Source organism: Aspergillus heteromorphus (genome assembly GCF_003184545.1).
Source record: "Aspergillus heteromorphus CBS 117.55 chromosome Unknown BO70scaffold_26, whole genome shotgun sequence".
NCBI lineage: Eukaryota > Fungi > Ascomycota > Eurotiomycetes > Eurotiales > Aspergillaceae > Aspergillus > Aspergillus heteromorphus.
In genome coordinates, this window is record NW_020290431.1 from 374,760 (window position 1) to 394,579 (window position 19,820).

Genomic DNA, 19,820 nt, shown 5'->3' on the forward strand with positions numbered 1-19,820 from the left:
TATTCGCTTGTTCTGCCCAAGGATGTACGGATTGGTCAAGCGACCTTGATTTACAATATGCAATAGTAATGTGATTGAATGAAGCAATTGTCGGGGTTGATATGGACAATTACTATTATTAGTAAGTCGAAGGGAACATGCATTGCTGGGTATCTTCCAGAAAAGCTGGCTCTAAACAATACATTTCGTCATAAGGGAGAAAAACATCAGATGCGCAGTATGGAACCACGCTGGCTCATGACACCGAAAGAACAACACCCCTACTGTTCTCCTTCAGACATCTCTTCCACTGAGTCTTTTTCAATGGTAGACCATTGACTGGAGTGCTGTAGTAGGGCTTCATCGGAGGATATTTCCTGCAATGGGCTTGTCTTCCCCGTTTCGGCATCCTCTTCAACCGCGTTGCTGTCATTGGCATCAGCGCTCTCATCAGCAAATCCTACTATTTTCCCCGAGCTTGACTGCGGGCGCGTCTCCTCAAGAACATCGCCATTCCATGGCTTGCATTTCTTGACAATCTCGCCGCAGCGCAGACACACCCAGCCCTCCCCTTCTTCGCCCTCCAGTTTCTGCACAATGCAGACAAAACAGTATATACAGCCGCAGGGTATTGTTTCATAAGGATTGGTGATGTCTGTTTGGGCTGACCCAACAATCCCGCCAGAGGAAGCCGACGCGGCTATCGCTTCACCCTCGGTCGCAGATGTGGGGTTGTTGTCCTTATAGCATATAGCGCAGGTCCTCTCGGGTAAGAACGCAAGTTCTCCCTGCTTCGTGTTCGACTCATTCTCCTCGCTGCCGGCTTTGAGGGCAGAGACCGTCTTGCGCCACAGCCTGGATAGCCATCGGCGCCACCGGCTTATTCCAACGAGCGGTAGCAGGAAGAGAAGAAACTCTGTAAATGCGTGCCAAACAAGTTGTCTGTTCAGATATTCGAATGATACTTCCCGGCTCGCCTGTGCAGAAGGCGGGGCAAGACGTATGCGAAGTATACGGTCGACCAGTGTCCGGTATCGGCCATTAACCAAGAACACAAGGAAGGAGACGAAGGCGGCGATCGAGTGAGTCGCCGAAACGAGATCTGTCATGCGGGCCAGCATTCGCACTTCTTGTGATGGCTGAAAATATGAGCATCATAGCTAAATTTCGCATGCGATCGAGCACTTACTTCTTCGTAGCCACTTTCTTGATTGATCAGCCAGCTTTCCCATTTCCCCCACGCATAGCGGCCCCCGACAGTCAGCAACCCGTATACAGATTTCTGCCATTTTGTCGGAGCCGAATGAACCGGGCCTTTGCTGCGGCTATCGATGTACTTCAGGTTCTGCAACGCAGCACCGTAGGAGGAATCGTGATCCCATATCGATAGCTTGAATAGGATCGCACGAAGGGCGAACTGGATTTCGTGAGACCAATCTTCTCGCATTTGAGGCTAGTGAGAGAGAAAATTAGCTTCAGTCCAGCGAGTATATGGGATTCTAGCAAGACAAACCCCATAATACTTCAAAGCATCCCCGACCTGCCCCTTCAACAGTCCCAGTAATTCTTCATCCAGCAATTCGGCGTCGACCTGACCAACACGAAACGCAGGCCTGGTGCCCTCCCGGCCCCTAATGGCGTTCCATAGCGACAGTCCTGACTGAGGTAGTTTGTTTAGAGGATACGGGAGTCGTTGGAGGGCGGCATGATTGAGCGGCGACGTCCGCTGCTGCTCCGCAAGCCGGGTGCGAGCTTCGGCCTCGCGCAGACGGCGACGTTCCAGAACCCGCTCCTGAGCAGCGGCAAAGTTGGTGGAGCTCATCTTTGAATCATTGTTAGGATGACGGAGGTATATATAAGACGGGGGCTATTGCGGGAGTCGCTGGTGGTCAAGGCGAGTGCTCAAGGTCGTGCTGTCGACAGTCATCGCGCCCGGTCGGCGGTGATGGCTCCAGCTCGGTCGGTTCCCCGTTCGGGAAGGCGAACTGCCGAGGTTGAAGGACCGACACGTGACCGGCGTGTGATAAAGAAATGAGCTGGCGAAGCAAACATGTCAAATACTTCTCTTTTCTACATTACCTTCAAGGGTTGTCTGTTTTGGTTCTGATTCTCTGACAAGATGAGATCAGACACAAATCTCTACTAATATGGCAGCCAATTGGCTTTCGAGCAATACAAAAGCAAACTACGCGCTCCTATTGCTTATCCTGGTCCTGCTGAGCCTCTCCGCAGTGCATGAGACCAGTAATCACAGGGAAGCAATTTCATTAGATACTGCACATTGCACCAACTCATGGGATTTCTATGGTCTGTGGTTAGTAGCTTTGTTTCACTTTCCCCTCCCAGATGTCAAGGTTCAAGTTCGCGAGTCACTTTGGTACTGATAATGACAATAATGATATATATAATTTGCTGTCTGCCCGTGTGGAGCACACAAACCTAGCTTGCCCACTGGTATGCAGTGTGAGGTTAGGGTGGCATATGATGTGCTTGAACCTATATACCCCAGAGCCAAATGAGCTCTTTTGACAGACAGTCAATTTCAAATTACTGTGTACCTATCTATCTAGCACCTACTTATATGGGATGAGTAGCTGCATGCAACCACTGCAAGCTCCCTCGGCGTTGTCCGACCCTGAAATCCTCCGAAATGGTGGAATGTTCCATCGATTGCACGCATCGGCCGAGCACCCTCCCAATAGCAATGAGCTGGTTGGCTGCCATGCGCCTCCTGCCGAGTCGCTTCCTGGCCAGTCTCGTCCACCTGGAAGACTGGAAGTAAACAGAGCCAGCCACGGGCGCACGTGCGGCCGATGGCTGCGAGGCCGCCCAGGCTTCCCCACCGGGATCGGGACGCTAAGCCCCTCTGGGATGGGGTCTTGCGGAGAGTCCCTGAAGAGGAATCAGGCGTCCTGTCCAACCAATGCGATCCGTACAATCTCGCCAGTCACCAACAGGCAGAATCGTGTTTCTTTGGCGCGGCCCAGCTAGACTCCCCGGAGTGCACACATGGATGTAAGCTGCAAGTCGCCAAGACGCTCGAGTTCCTAGTAAACTTTCACCACTAGATTGTTCTGCCTCCGCCGCGGTCTTGGCACGGTTATGGCTTCCGTCCGGGTGATCGTGGACAATGGCACCTTGGTAGGCTAACTCCTGTCTGCTCCTGCTAACCAAGCTCTCGAGTGAAGCCAAGAAAAACAAGTGGCCATCGAATAGAAACCACGCCCTGGGCCGCGTGGTTATATGGACCGCTACCAAGTGAGGAAAGGGCCATGCGGTTCCTGGTGAATCGTACAACGTGCTCCAGGTTATGCCCATGGCGCATGGTATCGCGTGCCACTGCCCACATTGCAGGCGTTCCCTACCATATCACCTCACTTGCCTATAAATGCTGTGCCCACTCCAGTCAGCCCCAAGGTCTTCTAGCTGACTGTTGATCACTCCCATCGCACTTCTGCATCTCTACCCTGGTAACTGTCAAGAGATTGCTATAGCAAGACGTCAACCACAATGAAGTCCACGTCTACTGTTGCATCTGTACTCGTGGCTGCCTCTGTGGCGTATGCCCAGGTTGCCAACGTCTCCGAGCCAACTCTTGTTACGATCAGGCATAATCAGGATACCATCAAACCCTACTCTCCCGTTTCCAACGTCCAGGGCCTTGCCTTTAACCGCTTCTACCAGATCTGGCTTGAAAACATCGTATGTTTCATTTAGCATCGAGTGTGTCTCTATTCTTTTTTCCTGACATGTTTCTTAGGATTACGATGATGCGGCCGCCGATTCCAACCTGCAGTGGCTCGCCAAACAGGGAATCACGCTGTGCGTATAGGCGGCCAAAGACATTCGTAAGATCTTTGCTGACTTGACCGTCCTATAGGACCAACTACTTCGCGGTCACCCACCCTTCCGAGCCCAACTATTGTGCCTCGGCTGCGGGTGACACCTTTGGTATGGATAACGATGACTTCCACCAGATTCCCGCCAACGTCTCGACCATTGCGGATCTGCTGGACACCAAGAACATTTCCTGGGGAGAGTACCAAGAGCACATTCCTTACCCTGGATTCCAGGGCTACAACTACTCCAACCAGGTCACCTATGCCAATGATTATGTGCGCAAGCATAACCCTCTGGTGCTGTTTGACTCGGTTGCCGAGAACAGCACTCGCTTGCGCCAGATCAAGAACTTCACCAGCTTTGAGGACGACTTGGCCAAAAAGAAGCTCCCCCAGTATGCCTTCATTACCCCTAACATGACCAACGATGCGCACGATACCAACATCACCTTTGGTGCCAAGTGGGAGCGCAACTGGGTCCAGCCTCTGCTCAACAACTCTTACTTCATGAACGACACCCTGCTTCTTCTCACCTTCGATGAGGATAGCACCTATGCCAAGAGCAACAATGTGTTTAGTATTCTCCTGGGCGGGGCTATCCCCGACAACTTGAAGGGCACCACGGATGATACCTTCTACACCCACTATTCCATCATCGCCTCCGTCTCTGCTAATTGGGGTTTGCCATCTCTTGGACGCTGGGACTGCGGTGCCAACCTACTGGAGATTGTGGCGAATAAGACGGGCTATGTCAACTATGATGTTGACACCACGAACCTGCGTCTGAATGAGACCTACCCTGGCCCATTGTCCATTGGCGAATACTCCAAGTACTCTCCCGTGTGGCCGATTCCCTTGACCAATGCCACCTGCTCGGCCGGTCATGGCATTCTGGACATTGTCAAGGAGACCTATGCCAACACCGAGCCAACCTACAACTATACCAGCCCTTTCCCCTATGACACCAAGGCCGGCTACAATGTTGATGTCACGGCGACCAGGAAGAACTCCACCAAGTCTTCCAACTCCACATCGACTTCCTCTTCGGCGACTGCTATCGCCAATGCTGGAATTTCTGTCATGGCTCCCAGCGTTGCACTGACTGGTCTTGCTATGGGCCTGATGCTTAGCTTCCTGTGAACATGGTTTGATTTTCAATCGGCGCGTTTGTCGGGTGTGAATTTCAATTAACGAACGATACAGAACTTGGGAGAAATGACTGTACTGACACCGAGAGAAAACGAGTCTAATGTATTCTATGAATGGTAATGACAGTCAAAGTTCAAAGACATCGTACATCCAAGCGTAATAGAATCAATAGCAAGATGCCTGGGTCAGGACGGCCCACTCTGCAGTCCCCACCCAAGCATTGCTCGAATCACAGCGGCCGATTGCTCAGCACTGCAGCTAATCAGATCGGTTGTGATTATCCCGCGGAACCCCTCTTCCCCGCAACGGACTGCTTGCCGACCAGCGCCCCGGCAGGCCCTCGCCGACATCGCCGTACCTCCGACTTTCCCGGCGAACGAGGGGCGCTGGAGATGCGGATCGCACACATCCAGCTCAGAGCTCGGATTCCCCCATCCTCCTCTTATATCCTCACGTCCGCCCATTGAGCAGAGCACGTTTGGATAATTCTCTTCACTCCTCACATTGACTTTGGTTTCCCCTTACCTTCCTCCATTCCACCTACCTAATGGACCCCTCCAAGCCCGCGGTGTCGTCCACCCTGGGGGAAGCCAAGTACATCGAATTCCCCTGTCTGCCAGAAGGCACCAGACATGCAGATGGTTCTCTCGCGTTGAATCGCTACTCTGCCACTATCACTAGCGGCCATGATTTCCCCGGTGCGAAGGTTGGTTCGGCCTCTGGTTCTGGAACTACGACTATGTGTTTATTTACCCCGCAATTTGGAGCTGACCTTGAAAATCCGGATAGGCGATGCTTTACGCGGCCGGTATCCCCGATAAGACTGCCATGGCACAGAGCCCCCAGGTGGGCATTGCGTCCGTATGGTGGGAGGGCAACCCATGCAACATGCACCTGTTGGATCTGGGCAAGACCGTGAAGAAGGCGGTTACGGACCAAGGCATGATTGGGTGGCAGTACAATACCATTGGAGTGTCGGATGCGATTTCCATGGGCAGTGAAGGTAGGTGCTGGAGCTACTGAGAGTCATTGCAATGATAGTTTCTAACGAGATAGGCATGCGGTTCTCCCTTCAGACTCGCGAGATCATCGCCGACAGCGTCGAGAGCGTGACGTGTGCTCAATACCATGATGCCTGCATCGCCATTCCCGGATGTGATAAGAATATGCCTGGTGTGGTCATGGGTATGTCGAGACACAACCGGCCCTCGATTATGATCTACGGCGGCTCCATCCAGGTCGGATACTCCAATCTCCTTCGGAAGCGCATCAATGTGTCGACGTGTTTCGAGGCCGCGGGCGCGTATGCATACGATACGCTTCGTCAGCCCGATGATGGAGGTGATACTAGCAAGAACAAGGATGAGATCATGGATGACCTTGAGAGACATGCTTGTCCTACTGCGGGTGCGTGTGGTGGTATGTTCACTGCCAACACGATGGCTACGGCAATTGAATCCATGGGTCTCTCTCTGCCCGGATCGTCTTCCACGCCGGCGTCTTCCCCGTCGAAGATGCGGGAGTGTGTCAAGGCGGCCGAGGCTATCAAGGTCTGCATGGAGAAGAACATCCGGCCTCAGGACTTGTTGACTAAGCGGTCTTTTGAGAACGCCCTTGTGATGACCATGGCCCTGGGAGGAAGCACCAACGGTGTGCTTCACTTCCTCGCCATGGCTCGCACTGCGGGCGTCGATCTGACACTGGATGACATTCAGCGGGTCAGCAACAAGATTCCATTCATCGCGGACCTTTCCCCCAGCGGCAAATACTACATGGCTGACCTCTACGACATCGGAGGCATCCCGTCAGTCCAGAAGCTGCTGATCGCCGGGGGCCTGCTGGATGGCGATATCCCCACGGTGACGGGCAAGACTCTGGCCGAGAACGTGGCATCCTTCCCGTCGCTGGCCGCCGACCAGGTCATCATCCGTCCCTTGGACAACCCCATCAAGGCCACCGGCCACCTTCAGATCCTGCGTGGAAACCTTGCCCCCGGCGGCGCGGTCGCCAAAATAACCGGCAAGGAGGGACTCAAGTTCACGGGCCGGGCACGGGTGTTCGACAAGGAACACCGGCTCAACGAGGCGCTAGCCCAGGGGAAGATCCCTCGCGGCGAGAACCTAGTCATCGTCGTCCGTTACGAGGGCCCGAAGGGCGGGCCGGGAATGCCGGAACAGCTCAAGGCCAGTGCTGCGCTGATGGGAGCCAAGCTCACCAACGTGGCGCTCATCACGGACGGAAGATATTCAGGGGCCAGTCACGGGTTCATCGTGGGACATATTGTGCCTGAGGCGGCCACAGGAGGCCCGATCGCCGTGGTCCGCGACGGCGACGTGATCACGATCGATGCGGAAACCAACACCATCTCCATGGATGTCTCGGATGAGGAGCTCCAGCAGCGTCAGAGGGAGTGGAAAGCCCCCGCGCCTCATGTCACGAGGGGCGTGTTGGCAAAGTATGCTCATTTGGTGGGAGATGCCTCTCACGGCGCAATGACCGATCTGTTCTAGGCTTGTTGGGATAACAGGGGTTTGAGTGACGTTCGAGTTTCCGAGTGTAATTAGCATTATTATTGTTAGCAGGTAAAAAAGTTTGTAGACTGTGGAGCACTGCTGAGTACGGAGCACTTAATGTGTGAGTAATGTATGCCCAATGACGCATGTGTCGGTCATACTGTGCCACTGTGGGTAGGACTGGAGAGTACTACTGCTCGTCGTCTGCGGGGCCTCTTGTACTTTTTTTCATGACTTGGAATCCCAACGACGGGGACGCGGGTTATGAGCCCGGCGCTCTTCCCCGGAGCTGATATGCTAGAGGGTTGGGAAAGTAGATAGTTAACATCTAGTTACATAACCCAGTCTTTCTGGCCAGCAACATTTCCCATCCGCTTAATAGTGTCGCCACCGCGTCAACCTTCAGGCTGTCCTTGACAAAGAGCATATTTGAATCGAAAATTTGAGATTCTACATCTCATTCTGGCCTACTCCGTATTGGGCTTTCAAATAAGTATGACAGGTGTCACGGTACTTTTGTTTATTTTTTGTTTTGAGATAGTCCGATTCCTTCAGTCTAGACCCTCGACCGATGGACGGTTGAAGGGGCGGCTGTATCGGGACTAGCGCTGCGCTGAGTCAGCGCACGGGCTGCGGCGTGACGCCATGAGTGGATGTGAATCACCGCCGGCCGCCCGGCAAATTTGCGACGAAGACTCATTCCCTCGCCGATCCTCCACGGTCTTGTCTCCGAACCTCTGACAGGCCTGTTCCTGTTGCTTGCTGTTTCTGCTTACTGCGTGCTGCTTGCTCTTGCACCTCCCAGGCTCGCAGCTGCCCGCCACCCAGTTCCTGCCCAGTTCCTGCCCAGTGCCCTCTCCTCCCTCCCTCCGGCCTCCGCCCCGCGATCCTTCTATCTGCTGTGACTCCGGCTAAACTTTGGATTCCTCTCCGAAGCATTATTATTACTCTGCTGTTAAGGTGTGTTTGTGGTTGCGTCCACCACTGTTACCCGAACTGCTGTGCAACCGGTCTCCAGGATCTCTCTGTTTGGTTGCTGACCGTCGTCACAGTGTTTTTGCGACATAAACCGCATTCGCATCCGCATCCGCATCCGCATCGCCATCCTGTCTGGACCGCCAGCGCAAACCTCCATGTGACCCGGTGGTTTTGGGTCGACCAGGAATTGAGATATCATCGTCATTGGAACAACCCTGAAACCAAAATAGATAGGTCTCCTTGCTTCAAGAAGGTTGGGTCTTTCACAGACCGGTGGATCTGTCAGACTCCGGAACGCCCTAAGTCCAGCCAGCAGACCAACGTGTTGGGTTCTCCGCACTCATTGGCCCAACCCGTTCCCGGGGCGCACTTAGAGTCGTGCCTAAGAACAACGTTGGGGGGTCTCCTTACCTTGGATAGATAGCCTGTTTCTAGCGTCGGGCCATTTGGTCTTCCAGTTCCAGCTGTTCCTCGTTTCGATCGACCCGCTTCGTTTGCCTCACTATCGATCCGGAGAGGATCGGAGTCACTCCCTTCCGCCAAAGAGGTGCCGCTCCTTCAGCTCGTGTAAAGTTCGAGTCGCATTCCAGAACGGATCTCCCTCGCTCCCGATTGTCGGTTCCAGACTAAGGGATCCCTGGCCTTAGGCGTTGAGCCGTGGAAGATCGGTGAGCGCGTGAAGGAGTCGTCTTTCAGGGGTGACGAAGCTCTGCGCCTGGACCAGATCGACCTTCCTATAATATAAATATTGGAATCCCACCGTTGCGGCCGCTTCTGCCAGGGATGGGGTCTACACAGGTTCCACTGACTTCTCCCACCACCTCCCGTCCCGGTCTCGTGGATATTGGTGCTCACTTGCGCCTCTGGGATTCAACATACGCTGCTTTCTCCAATTCAGGAGCTTTTCTCTCTCTTACTCGTCTTTTCCAAGCGTATAGCCATGATGGCTCTGTGAATTGGGGAAAGGTTGTGTTCTTGACCACCTGCTTTGTCACGATGGTGGGCTGCGGGGTTATCACGTCATTCCTGCGGCGCAAGGGCTGGGGGCAGGCCTCTGGCAAAGCGCGTTTCCGCCGTGTTGCGCGCAGGGGCTACAAGCGTTCTTCAGGTACAGTCACCTCATCTGATGAGGACTACGATAGTAGTGGATCTCTAGGTGGTACCGAGAGCACTATTCCCGAGAAGAAGAAGGAGGTTCCTCAGTGTGGGCAACGTGAGGATGGTTAGTACGCTTCGCAGCTGTTACTCTTGCGTTAGTTGCTGACATATAGCAGCCCATGATACAGACCCAGGTCTCTTGAAAAAGCATTCGTCCTACCTATCTTATTCAACATCTACCGCGACGTATCCTTCAATCAGAACGTTCTATCGACCGCATCCCCAAACGGACAAGTTGCCCACCAAGCCATCGCCCATCCCGCTGTTGGTCTTTGTGCACGGCTTGGGCGGGTCTCTTGCACAGTTCAACCATCTGTTGACAAGCTTGTCCAATGTCGGCTCTTGCTTTGGGATTGATCTTCCAGGCTGCGGTCTGTCGTCTTTTGCGCCCACATCCTGGGACTCTTACACTGTCGAGGCGCTTGCGGAATTACTCGCCACAGCCATCGAGCAACACCGTGACAAGGAAGCGGGTCAAGGGGTGGTTCTCATAGCTCACAGTCTTGGCTGTTCTCTATCCGCTCTGTTGACATCATCCACTTCCTCATTGGGGGGCAACTTGAAAGAACACATTCTTGGCCTCATTGCCGTCTGCCCTCGCGCAGGTCCACCACCTCCCAACGACGTCGCCAAATTCCGCCGCCTCCTTCATGTCCCTGGCCCTGTCTTTGACCTTTGGCGTCATTGGGATCGGCGTGGCGGCCTAAACAGCACCAGCGTCAACAGACTGGTGGGTGCAGCAGCCGATCCCGACACCAGGGGTCTTCAGGTTCGCTATAACAAACAGAGCAAGACTGCCGTGTGGAGACGGATGGCGTGGGGAACACTCCCTTCATACGACAGCAATGGCAAGGCCGTTGGAGGTATCCCAGGCGGGGAGATCTGGGCGGGCATCCGGACGCCTGTTCTGATGGTAGCTGGCGAAGCTGACGCCGTGAACAAGCCTGTGGAGTTGAAGAAAATCCTTGAGTTTTTCGGTCAAGTCCGGCGCAGCGTAAATGGTGGCGCGGATAGCACAAGCTCCATCTCTGACGCGTCTGAAGGTCTTGACAAGGTTCCAGCATCTCATAGCCGACGGGCGCATGAAGAGGAATTTGGAATCGAGGCACAGGTTGAGGAGAAGAGCGCGAAAGAACTTGAGAAGTCGGAGAAAGGTCCGAAATCTATCAAGACCGTCATCCTGCCGGCACCCGCCTCCCATGCGCTCCTCTACGATCGTGCGACGTATCGCACCTTGGCGGGAATCATACAAGATTTCCTCAGCCAACAAGTTGACCACCGACTGAGCATGGGCTGGCAGCTGCAGCATCTGAATACGTCGGGAAAGTGGGATGTCAAGAACCTGGCGAAATGGAAAAAAGTCGCCCCTGTCTCAGAAGGCATTGGGGGCACCTTTGCTGGCTTGAAGATGCTCCGAGAAGTAGACGAAGAACACAACCCTGTTCTCTTCTCGCAGAACTATCGCGGGAAGATATATGCCGTGATTGACATCAGCTACGAGAACCCGGTGTACAACCCTGCATCGATGGAGAAAGGCGGCATCCACTACCACAAGCATCCCACCGTGTCCAAGATACCTCCCACACCGGATGAGGTTCGGGATTTCATCGCTCTGGTGGACCGACTGCAGAACGAGATCAGCGAGAAGATGGAGAGCTCCGGCAATACCGGTCCGCGTCCCGTGGTTGGGGTCCATTGCCATTACGGATTCAACCGGACCGGGTTCTTGATCGTCTCGTATCTCATCGAACGTTGCGGATTCAGTGTGGCGGACGCGATTGCGGAGTTTGAAAGGCGACGACCGCCCGGAATCCGACACGAACATTTTATTGATACCCTATTTGTGCGATACTGCGTTGGGCTGAAGAGGGCGCCCACGCTGAAGGAGGAATGAACTTTGGTTTGGTCTGGGATGGGATGGCGTTGTCTGGTTCATTTGGAATTCGGACTGGGATTGTTTCTTTAATGGAGGGGGGCGCTTGAATGACTCATGATAACTATACCATAGACTGTACATTAGACCTTTGCGGGTTAATAATAGATAAATTTTGCTGAAGTGTGGATTTATCGTGATGGTCGTAAGTAGTAAACCCCCAATATGGATGTAGTACGGACGGAGTACGGAGTAGACTAGATCAGGCCCCCATTGATGCCTGAGAGAGACAGCGACAGCACGGGCGGGTATTAGTCATCATGAGGGAAGCTGTGATCATCCTCAGGCATCGATGGCTTAGGGTACGGCTAGACCCGAACAGGCTAAGCGAAGCGCCCACAGCCAACCGAGAAGCACACCGAGCGCAGGTTTGTGTGCGAATCCGAAATTTCGAGAGGCTTTGAACCTGACCGACTTCCCTTCAACGACGACAACGACCGACCCATCCTCTCACCTCGCCCACCCCCCCTCCCTCTTCAGCTCCCTATCCCTTCGATTCCCCAAGTCGCAAAAATGGGTGGTGTCACCGTTCGCGATGTCGACGTAAGTCGCGACCTGGCCCCCTTTTGAGATTGAGATCCGTGGTGGTGGTGGTGGTGGTGTGTGCGGCTGCGACTGCGGCTGGGATATGGCACGACATTCGGCAGGCAGGACAGATACAGATACAGATACAGGCATTCAGACTGGCAGGCAGGCAAGCAGGCAGATATTCGGCATGGCATGGAAATCGACCAGACAGGCAGACAGACAACAGACGCAGGAAAACAGACGCTCGACGACTTGCGCGATGGATATCATGATACCAGGGCAACGCACCACGGACAGGATAAAAGATATCAAGATGTATCTATCGGCTTTGATATCGGTAGCAGGAGGAGGATAGAATCAACTGGTCTGCAGTGCAAATTTACGGTGCAGAAGATGCGACTTGATCGATTTGAATGGATGGTCGAAAACTCAAGTCAGCTCGACTCGATCGACCCGGAAATGCCGATATGCCCGCGCGTGAATATCTTGTCTGAGTCTGATTCCGATTCCTGCTGGATGTCGTTTTGCCATGCCATGCCATGCCATGCCGTGTCATGTCATGTCTGATTTATGTCGTATGCCGTGATGTGAAATATATGCCAGATTGTGTCTGCCCCGCACGCACGCACGCACGCACCACATGCCACGCCAGCCACAGGTCTCGAGACAAATTCATGATGGAGATCAGATTGACTGACGAGTTTTCAATGGTATAGGCGCAGAAGTTCATCGCTGCTTACTCTGCGTTCCTGAAGCGTCAGGGAAAGCTCCCCATTCCCGGTTCGTTGCATCCATCCATCCACCTCAGCAAACAAACAAAAGATTGCGAAGGCAAGACAGACGAAAAAGAGAACGGCAAACTAATCTATTTTCCCAATAATAGGATGGGTTGACACCGTCAAGACCTCCGCCGGCAACGAGCTCCCCCCCCAGGATGCCGACTGGTACTACGTCCGCGCCGCCGCCGTCGCCCGCCACATCTACATGCGCAAGACCGTCGGTGTTGGCCGTCTCCGCAAGGTCCACGGATCCGTCAAGAACCGTGGCTCCCGCCCCAACCACCACGTCGATGCCTCCGGCTCCGTCGACCGTAAGGTCATGCAGTCCCTCGAGAAGATCGGTGTCCTTGAGCACGACGAGGACAAGGGTGGCCGCCGCATCACCCAGAGCGGCCAGCGTGATCTTGACCGTATCGCCAAGACCACCGTCGACGAGGAGGAGTCGGACGAGGAGTAAATTTTAGTTTCCGCACCGGTTTCTTAACGCTCGAATCTAAAATAATGAAAAAGTCCTGATGTGTTACCTTTTTCTCTCTCTCTCTCCATCCTATCCTCCTGAAATCTAACTACCTCTACGGGACCTTTTTTTTTTATAACTTTGACTTCATTCCATCTTCTCTCTCTTACACCTTATACCATCCTGCGGTAACTCGTTTTTTGCTTGTCTGCTGCTGATGCTGCTGCTGCTGCTACTGCTACTGCGTGTCTGCGGGCTGGCTGGGGGCATAGATCGGATTGGGATGGGGGGCAATCACAGAGGCAAATATGGATTGGAGTGGATTGGATGAGTTGAGTTGAGTTGAGTGAGTGGGCCATGACAGGGAGAGGGCGAACTGATTTATTTATGTTTTTTTTCCCCTGAGACATTGATTTATTAGTTCATGCTGGGCACCAGTGGACAAGTCATTCTTCCGTGATGCTGTATAGTTGTGTAGTCTGTAGGAGTGTAGTTTTTGAGAGAGATGTAAAATTGCAGGCAGATGCAGTGTAACATATCAGCCTGCCCCAGCCCAGCCCTAGCTGAGTGCAGGAAATCGTCGAGATAAGATGTCAGTGAAGTTTGATACTTCCTGCTTACTACATCCAGACGGTGATGCTCCCTGTGAACCCTTCATATGGATACATACTATATACATGGGATGGGGTATGTCCATGCACAGTAGTAGATAGATATTGAATTCATGTCAACAGCTTATATCAGCGACTCTACTCCTACAACACTACTAGTAATACCAACAGATCCTGCTAACTATATATACGCTCACTACATCCCATCATCTCTTCATCTTCATTTCATCTGAAACTACCTCCTCCATCCAAATACAAAATAGAATTGAATACAACACCCATATCTAACCATACCTATACTATATACACTTCCCCCCCCCCCCCCCCCTCCTCTATCATTCCCAACATCCCAACCCCTTCATACAAACCTAAAAAGAATTAATTCATTTACTTCCTCCCCGACTGCGCCGACGGATCCTATCCCCACCAGAACCATTAGCCAAACATCAACCCAACCCCTCACCCCCCAAAGAAACCCAAGGTATAAGAGACATAAGAAGAGAGGGGAATGACTCACCAAATAAACCTGATAAAACCGCATCTTCTCGACCTTCTCATCGAACACCACCCTGCCCGCCCAGGGGACCTCGACCTCGGTGTCCGGGTCCGCCTTGAGAACGTAGCGCACTGTGCCGTGGAGCATGAGTTCCCGGTCCGCGCCGAAATAGACCCGCTCCGGGAAGTGTTTGCGCGATAGGACGTGTGTCCAGAGGCCGTGACGGAGGGGGAGGATTTCTGGTAAGGGGTGGTTAGTGGGGTTGATACTTGGGTAGGTACGTAGGTAATGGGTACAGGTTGGGAGAGAGGGGAAGAGGGGGGTTGAATTGGGATTGGGTATATAAGATGAGACGAGACGAGATGAGGAGGGGGGGAAGAAGCAAACAAGCCAGATCAAGTCAAATCAACTCGCAAATAACAAAAGAAAATCAAACAGCAATTAAACAGCAATAAAAAAAAATAGAAAGAAAGAAAATACACACCATCCTTCCCCCTCGCGACCTTCGACCCCATGATCAGGGTCGCATCGTCCGTGAAACTATCCACGTACGTCTCATGCAAGTTCTCCGTGTCGCTGGTGCGGTAGAAGTTTTCCAGGAAGGCGATCATGGAGGCGCTGGTGGCTGGGGAGAGGGCGGGGGAGGAGGCGATCTGGTAGGACATTTTGTCTTCTTCTTATTCTTCTTCTTTCTTCTCCTGTATTTGATGTTGTTTGTTTGTTTGCAATTATTTCTGATTGAATTGATTAATTGTTGGGGTTGGAATGGAGTTGTAGAGGAAAGGTTGATGAGGGGGAATAGAGTATGGTGGAGTATGGAGTATGGGATCAGTGGATGGAATTGGGGAAGTACAGTAGTGAGTAGTTGGTTAGTGGTAACCCAATGTCTTGATATAAAAATTAATAGTTATCTACGGGCGACCTCGGAGCGGTAGTTAACTAGGGGTCGGTTACTTAGTGATGTAAGTGAAGTGAGGAGGCGTTCGGGCCGATGAGAAGGGACTATCCAATGGGGGAAGGCAGCTCATCCGATCGTGGGCGTTTGCCGGGATTTTAGGAATGGAGTATTATTATTTCTAGTTGGGGCTGTTCTCTATCTTAAAAAAAAAAACTAGTACTACTATAAGGTTGGATCGAATTGTTGATGTAGGCTAAATTCGGTATATATAGTAGTATATAGTCTATCCAGTCCTACAACCAGTCTAAAAAATCTTACTAAATCTTCTTGACATCCCTCGTCCTTCGCAAAATCCACCCAGTTCGCGCGGTCCGCTCCATTCGGTTGAGTGGCCTGGATGGACTACTGGCCATCGACACCGTTAATCTCCATAGTCAGGCGGACAACCTCGATATCCGCGTTGTACTTTGAAGATATAGGCCTTGGAGTGGCCTTTTCGGATGCGCCCCCGATCTGATCGGATGCGGATGCGGATGCGGGCCTGGCCCGGCTGAAGTAAGCACTGCCCTGCCTTATGCCTGCCTACTCTGCAGATTACAGTCAGTGACATACATCAGTGAACCAGAGTTCGGTTTACAAGGTGTCAAGCAGGCGCTTAGGTTAGCGCGAGGCTACATGTTTTTCTTCCTGACTGTGTACGACCTGTTGTTCATTGCACACCTTTCCTCATGTTTTCATAAGCGCCTCAGGTCTTTGTCATTGATGCGAGATTACCTTCCGCCATGAGACTGGTTCATACAGCTGATGACCGGAGACCTACACTGCTGTTATGACAGTGATTCGCCTATGCGTAATGGATAAAAGACAGCCAGCAAGCGGAACCCCAACCCAAGACCTTGGATAGACGGCACCGATGCTTGGGCCATCGAACTAGAGCCCTGCACTTAGGCTGGCAAATAGTCATGACCTTTCGAAGCAAAGTCCGTATGAAACATACCGGTGTCTCTTGGACGTTGATCAGAAGGCCGAGCCCATGCTAACCGCCAAACTGGGATCTCAAATACGGCTGTCAAACCAGTAAAAACTCGAGTATGTGGGATCGCGCTAGTGCACTGATGATTGTTTTTTCCTGCTCGATAGGCGTGCTAAAGTTGCCGGTCTGTTGGTTGATATGGCTTCTCCTCATGGCCTTGTGCTGCGGCAGCACAGCTCCCTTTGCAGACACACGGGCATCGCGGTGCCTTAGTAGTGGCTCTCTGCCTTCAACTACTACTCCCCCAGAATGGAGACATCTTTGCCCGGCACTGGAAGGTCGACCAAGCTTTGAGTATTATATAAACGACCTTTTTTTTTTCCCCCAGAGAGCTTTTCATGTCCGCCTGTATACAAACTGTTTTTTATGAATATTCGCGGCTACATTCATTTTGGGGTATAGTAAGACATTGGAATTATACACTATAGATAAGTGCTGATCATTACTTTAGCTCATTTCAACCCACCTACCTACCTTACATCGAGAAAAAGAATACTACAAAAAATGTCGGCAAGCTCCGGGCTGAGAGGAACATGTTGACGTGTGCTTTCATCTGAACAACGAACACAAAACTGCACCATGTCCAGTGCGCCGCTGTCGAAATCGCTGGAAGCTCTGCCAAGTTACTGGGGGAGTGCTTCCTCAAGTCAAATAATTGGACACGGCGGCGGATGTGCTATGCATGCAAAGACCACCCTGCAGCTAAAGATAATTTGGACTTCGATGGACCTAGACAAAGAGATGTCACGCGAAACCAGAAAGATGACTACAGACATACAGGATATACAGGCGGTGATACGTCCCAGTGGAGAAGTGAGTGGGAGTAGCTTCGCGGGTGAAAGTAGCTCCTAGGTTGTGAGCGGAAGCAGTACCTAGGAATCTAGCTGTGCCGCCTGCCAATCTTGGTTGTTGGTGATGCATAGTATGTTCCATTGTCTGGCCAAAGAGATATATGTATATATCAGTAGAAGGGGTAGTGATGATGGGGTGAGTATTGTCAATTCAAACCTATCACACGGTAATTTCAATACTCTTGAAGAAATATTCAACTAAGCCACGTAAATTCCCCAGTAGTAATTCGAAGTACACTATTAATCGTGACTCTTTAGCTTTTGTACCAGCACCAGGTGAGGATTTATCATGGCGAAGAGATATCCCCTGACTGTCGATGATTCTCCACCTTCGAGCGCCATTGTATAATGCTATCACGATCCAATTCCCGATGGTTGTCCGCCTCTACTGGCTCATCTTGACCATTATCGTCGAACGGGTCCACGACCCAGGGGTGCAATTGAATGCGACGTATAATTTCAATATCGCCACCGCCATCATCAAGCCAAATGCCATCGTCGTGATTCCTATGCCAATTGAATAGTCGAGACGTTGCATCCCATGATTGCTCATCATCCATCTGTTTATTGGGCACGCTATGGCTTGGGTCAGTTTTGTAAGATGTAATGTTTTCGAAAGCTTCCTCTCGGGAAAGTTCGCGACTACCGGCGTCTTGGGCGATAGAAACACAACAAGGATTAACCTGATGCTGTGCGCCTGCTGGGATCCTCGCTCCATTTTTCAATACCCAGAATATTCTCCAGGATTGAGGATTGTGCCTGTGGCTAATATGTGCCCTAACCTCGAGGCTAAGGTTCTGGGTGTTTGTCGTACCAAAGGGTGGAGAAGGTGCCCATGGTACAGATGCGTGCGGCCTGCAGAAGAAAGATGTTTTGAACTCCTCAGCACGATTTATATTTTGCACTGTTGCGCAGTCAAGATCATATGCTATTTGGAGGAATGATTGGGTGGTGTTTGTCCAGAATGCAGCGACAAGGCAGATAGGTGGGAGGCGTTTGAGAGCCAGGCGCAGCAGTGTTGCCGCCTGGCCAGTACAGATAGCAGCTGTCCACAGGATATTTAAATGGGGGTTTCGAACTGCAATCGCACGTAAAAGCCTCTCATTATCTATGCCGTCTGCTAGGGAAAGAGCTTCCTTTATACCCAAGGATGCAGCACTAACGCAGTTACATGGGACGGCTGGATTAAAGAAGGCGCTGCAAAGTAATGAATCAATGGCATCCTGGGTAGCGCTAAGAGAAATAGATTTGTCGATCGAGTGGAAAATCTTGTGAAATATAGTCTTCTTCTCGGAGAAGGGTCCAGTAGATTTGGAGATCTCTATGGGAGGAGCAAGCTTTGGAGGAGGTGTGTTTCGCGACGTGAGCATCAATACAGAGGCCAGTCCAATAAGTAGTTCTGCTTCAAGACCTTCCGATATGCAAAATTCCAGGAGGAATTCGAAGGCAAGTGAGGAATTAGGGGAAACTGCCGTCCAGTAACTGTTGTGGCTGGACTTGAATTAGCGGGCATGGAACTAACATGGTCAAGAATAGATATACTGTCTTTCTACCTCCATTCTTTCTTCTCTCAGCATCCATGGCGCGTATGATGCCTCCTTCCGAACTTTCACCTGGGCCATCCATTGACTTCGTATGACGATGCTCCAAAAGCACTCGGTCAGCTGCGCCCCTTGGCCGTGAAGAATCAAACTCTTTTGGCCAGCCTGTTGAAGTATCTCTACCCAGCGACAGGATATAATATAAGACCAGGCTAAGATGATACTCGTAAGATATCTGGATCGGATAGGTACGGAGCAAAGGTGGGTGGCGGGCAATTGCGTCTCGGTGTCCGTCTTATACACTGAGGGGGTAGGAAACCCGAGGCACTGGAAATAATCAATGGGCCTTTCAGACTGATCACAGCTCGTATCTTCTGTTGTTCCGATGCGCAGGGACGATTGTAAGGTAAGCGGAGACTTAGGACCACCGTCCAGATTGACCCCTTCTGGAGGGTTGTGAAAGAAAGGGGGGACGTTTTCCAGCATAAGCACGAATGCCTCTATATAGGAGACAACGGGGTTTGAGCTCGCAGGTTTCATCAGAACTGCTCTTTTCCAAAGTTCATAGCTTGCGTAATGATATGCATCAAACTGCGATGACGGGGGGCAGACCCCATCCCCGGGGCACCATTCTCCAAAATCATCGTCACTTTCAGACTGTTCATCATCGCTGGATTGTTCTGTTTGTTCGGGAGATTCGGAAACTTCTTGGGAATTCCCAGGTTCATTACATAGCAGACATTTCAAAGACGTCCGCTGTTCATCACTCATAATGTATGCAGGTGCGGTTGGTAGTTGTTCTTTGCAACAAGTAGGAAACTACTAGGGGAGTATCGCCCTTTACCTAGGCGGTGTCAAGGGCGGCAGCCATCAAACTGGCACAGAGTACGGACGGACGTACTAAGTTGCCGGTCTCTCGCCAGTAATAATAACGATACCCGGTGTTCGTTACTCAATTTAAAGCACCTCAGGACCTGTCAAAAACGAGTGTGATCTGTCAATATTTCACAAGGGAAAGTCTTGGTTCGTGATCTGGCGACACTCCCTACACTCACATGACGCCTCTTACTTCCCAAA

General features: G+C 51.8%; 7 protein-coding genes across 7 annotated transcripts; 4 read left to right on the plus strand and 3 right to left on the minus strand.

The window, feature by feature from the left end:
* Nucleotides 1-153: 153 nt before the first annotated feature.
* On the minus strand, nucleotides 154-1,921 carry BO70DRAFT_364908 (pex2/pex10/pex12 family protein). Its single transcript, XM_025543929.1, has 3 exons — nucleotides 1,493-1,921; nucleotides 1,169-1,432; nucleotides 154-1,118 (listed from the first exon to the last, which is right to left on the minus strand). Exons 1-3 carry the CDS (start codon nucleotides 1,799-1,801, stop codon nucleotides 261-263), a joined length of 1,431 nt encoding a protein of 476 aa, XP_025396479.1. The 5' UTR covers nucleotides 1,802-1,921; the 3' UTR covers nucleotides 154-260.
* Nucleotides 1,922-3,171: 1,250 nt separating this feature from the next.
* On the plus strand, nucleotides 3,172-5,103 carry BO70DRAFT_364909 (acid phosphatase PHOa). Its single transcript, XM_025543930.1, has 3 exons — nucleotides 3,172-3,681; nucleotides 3,740-3,801; nucleotides 3,860-5,103. Exons 1-3 carry the CDS (start codon nucleotides 3,490-3,492, stop codon nucleotides 4,956-4,958), a joined length of 1,353 nt encoding a protein of 450 aa, XP_025396480.1. The 5' UTR covers nucleotides 3,172-3,489; the 3' UTR covers nucleotides 4,959-5,103.
* Nucleotides 5,104-5,387: 284 nt separating this feature from the next.
* ilv3B (putative mitochondrial dihydroxy acid dehydratase) lies at nucleotides 5,388-7,571 on the plus strand. The gene is made up of 3 exons (XM_025543931.1): nucleotides 5,388-5,673; nucleotides 5,757-5,970; nucleotides 6,024-7,571. Exons 1-3 carry the CDS (start codon nucleotides 5,515-5,517, stop codon nucleotides 7,475-7,477), a joined length of 1,827 nt encoding a protein of 608 aa, XP_025396481.1. The 5' UTR covers nucleotides 5,388-5,514; the 3' UTR covers nucleotides 7,478-7,571.
* Nucleotides 7,572-9,241: 1,670 nt separating this feature from the next.
* BO70DRAFT_373449 (RNA 5'-triphosphatase domain-containing protein) lies at nucleotides 9,242-11,510 on the plus strand (the record flags this gene model as incomplete). The annotated part of the gene is made up of 2 exons (XM_025544914.1): nucleotides 9,242-9,680; nucleotides 9,733-11,510. 2 exons carry the CDS (start codon nucleotides 9,242-9,244, stop codon nucleotides 11,508-11,510), a joined length of 2,217 nt encoding a protein of 738 aa, XP_025396482.1.
* A 449-nt stretch (nucleotides 11,511-11,959) lies between these two features.
* Nucleotides 11,960-13,770, plus strand: BO70DRAFT_342411 (40S ribosomal protein eS19). The gene is made up of 3 exons (XM_025541378.1): nucleotides 11,960-12,092; nucleotides 12,794-12,857; nucleotides 12,961-13,770. Exons 1-3 carry the CDS (start codon nucleotides 12,063-12,065, stop codon nucleotides 13,311-13,313), a joined length of 447 nt encoding a protein of 148 aa, XP_025396483.1. The 5' UTR covers nucleotides 11,960-12,062; the 3' UTR covers nucleotides 13,314-13,770.
* Nucleotides 13,771-14,277: 507 nt separating this feature from the next.
* BO70DRAFT_364915 (uncharacterized protein) lies at nucleotides 14,278-15,325 on the minus strand. Its single transcript, XM_025543932.1, has 3 exons — nucleotides 14,905-15,325; nucleotides 14,442-14,659; nucleotides 14,278-14,341 (listed from the first exon to the last, which is right to left on the minus strand). Exons 1-3 carry the CDS (start codon nucleotides 15,083-15,085, stop codon nucleotides 14,312-14,314), a joined length of 429 nt encoding a protein of 142 aa, XP_025396484.1. The 5' UTR covers nucleotides 15,086-15,325; the 3' UTR covers nucleotides 14,278-14,311.
* Nucleotides 15,326-17,489: 2,164 nt separating this feature from the next.
* Nucleotides 17,490-19,514, minus strand: BO70DRAFT_342415 (uncharacterized protein; the record flags this gene model as incomplete). The annotated part of the gene is made up of 2 exons (XM_025541379.1): nucleotides 17,490-18,693; nucleotides 18,745-19,514. 2 exons carry the CDS (start codon nucleotides 19,512-19,514, stop codon nucleotides 17,490-17,492), a joined length of 1,974 nt encoding a protein of 657 aa, XP_025396485.1.
* Between the last annotated feature and the right edge of the window lie 306 nt (nucleotides 19,515-19,820).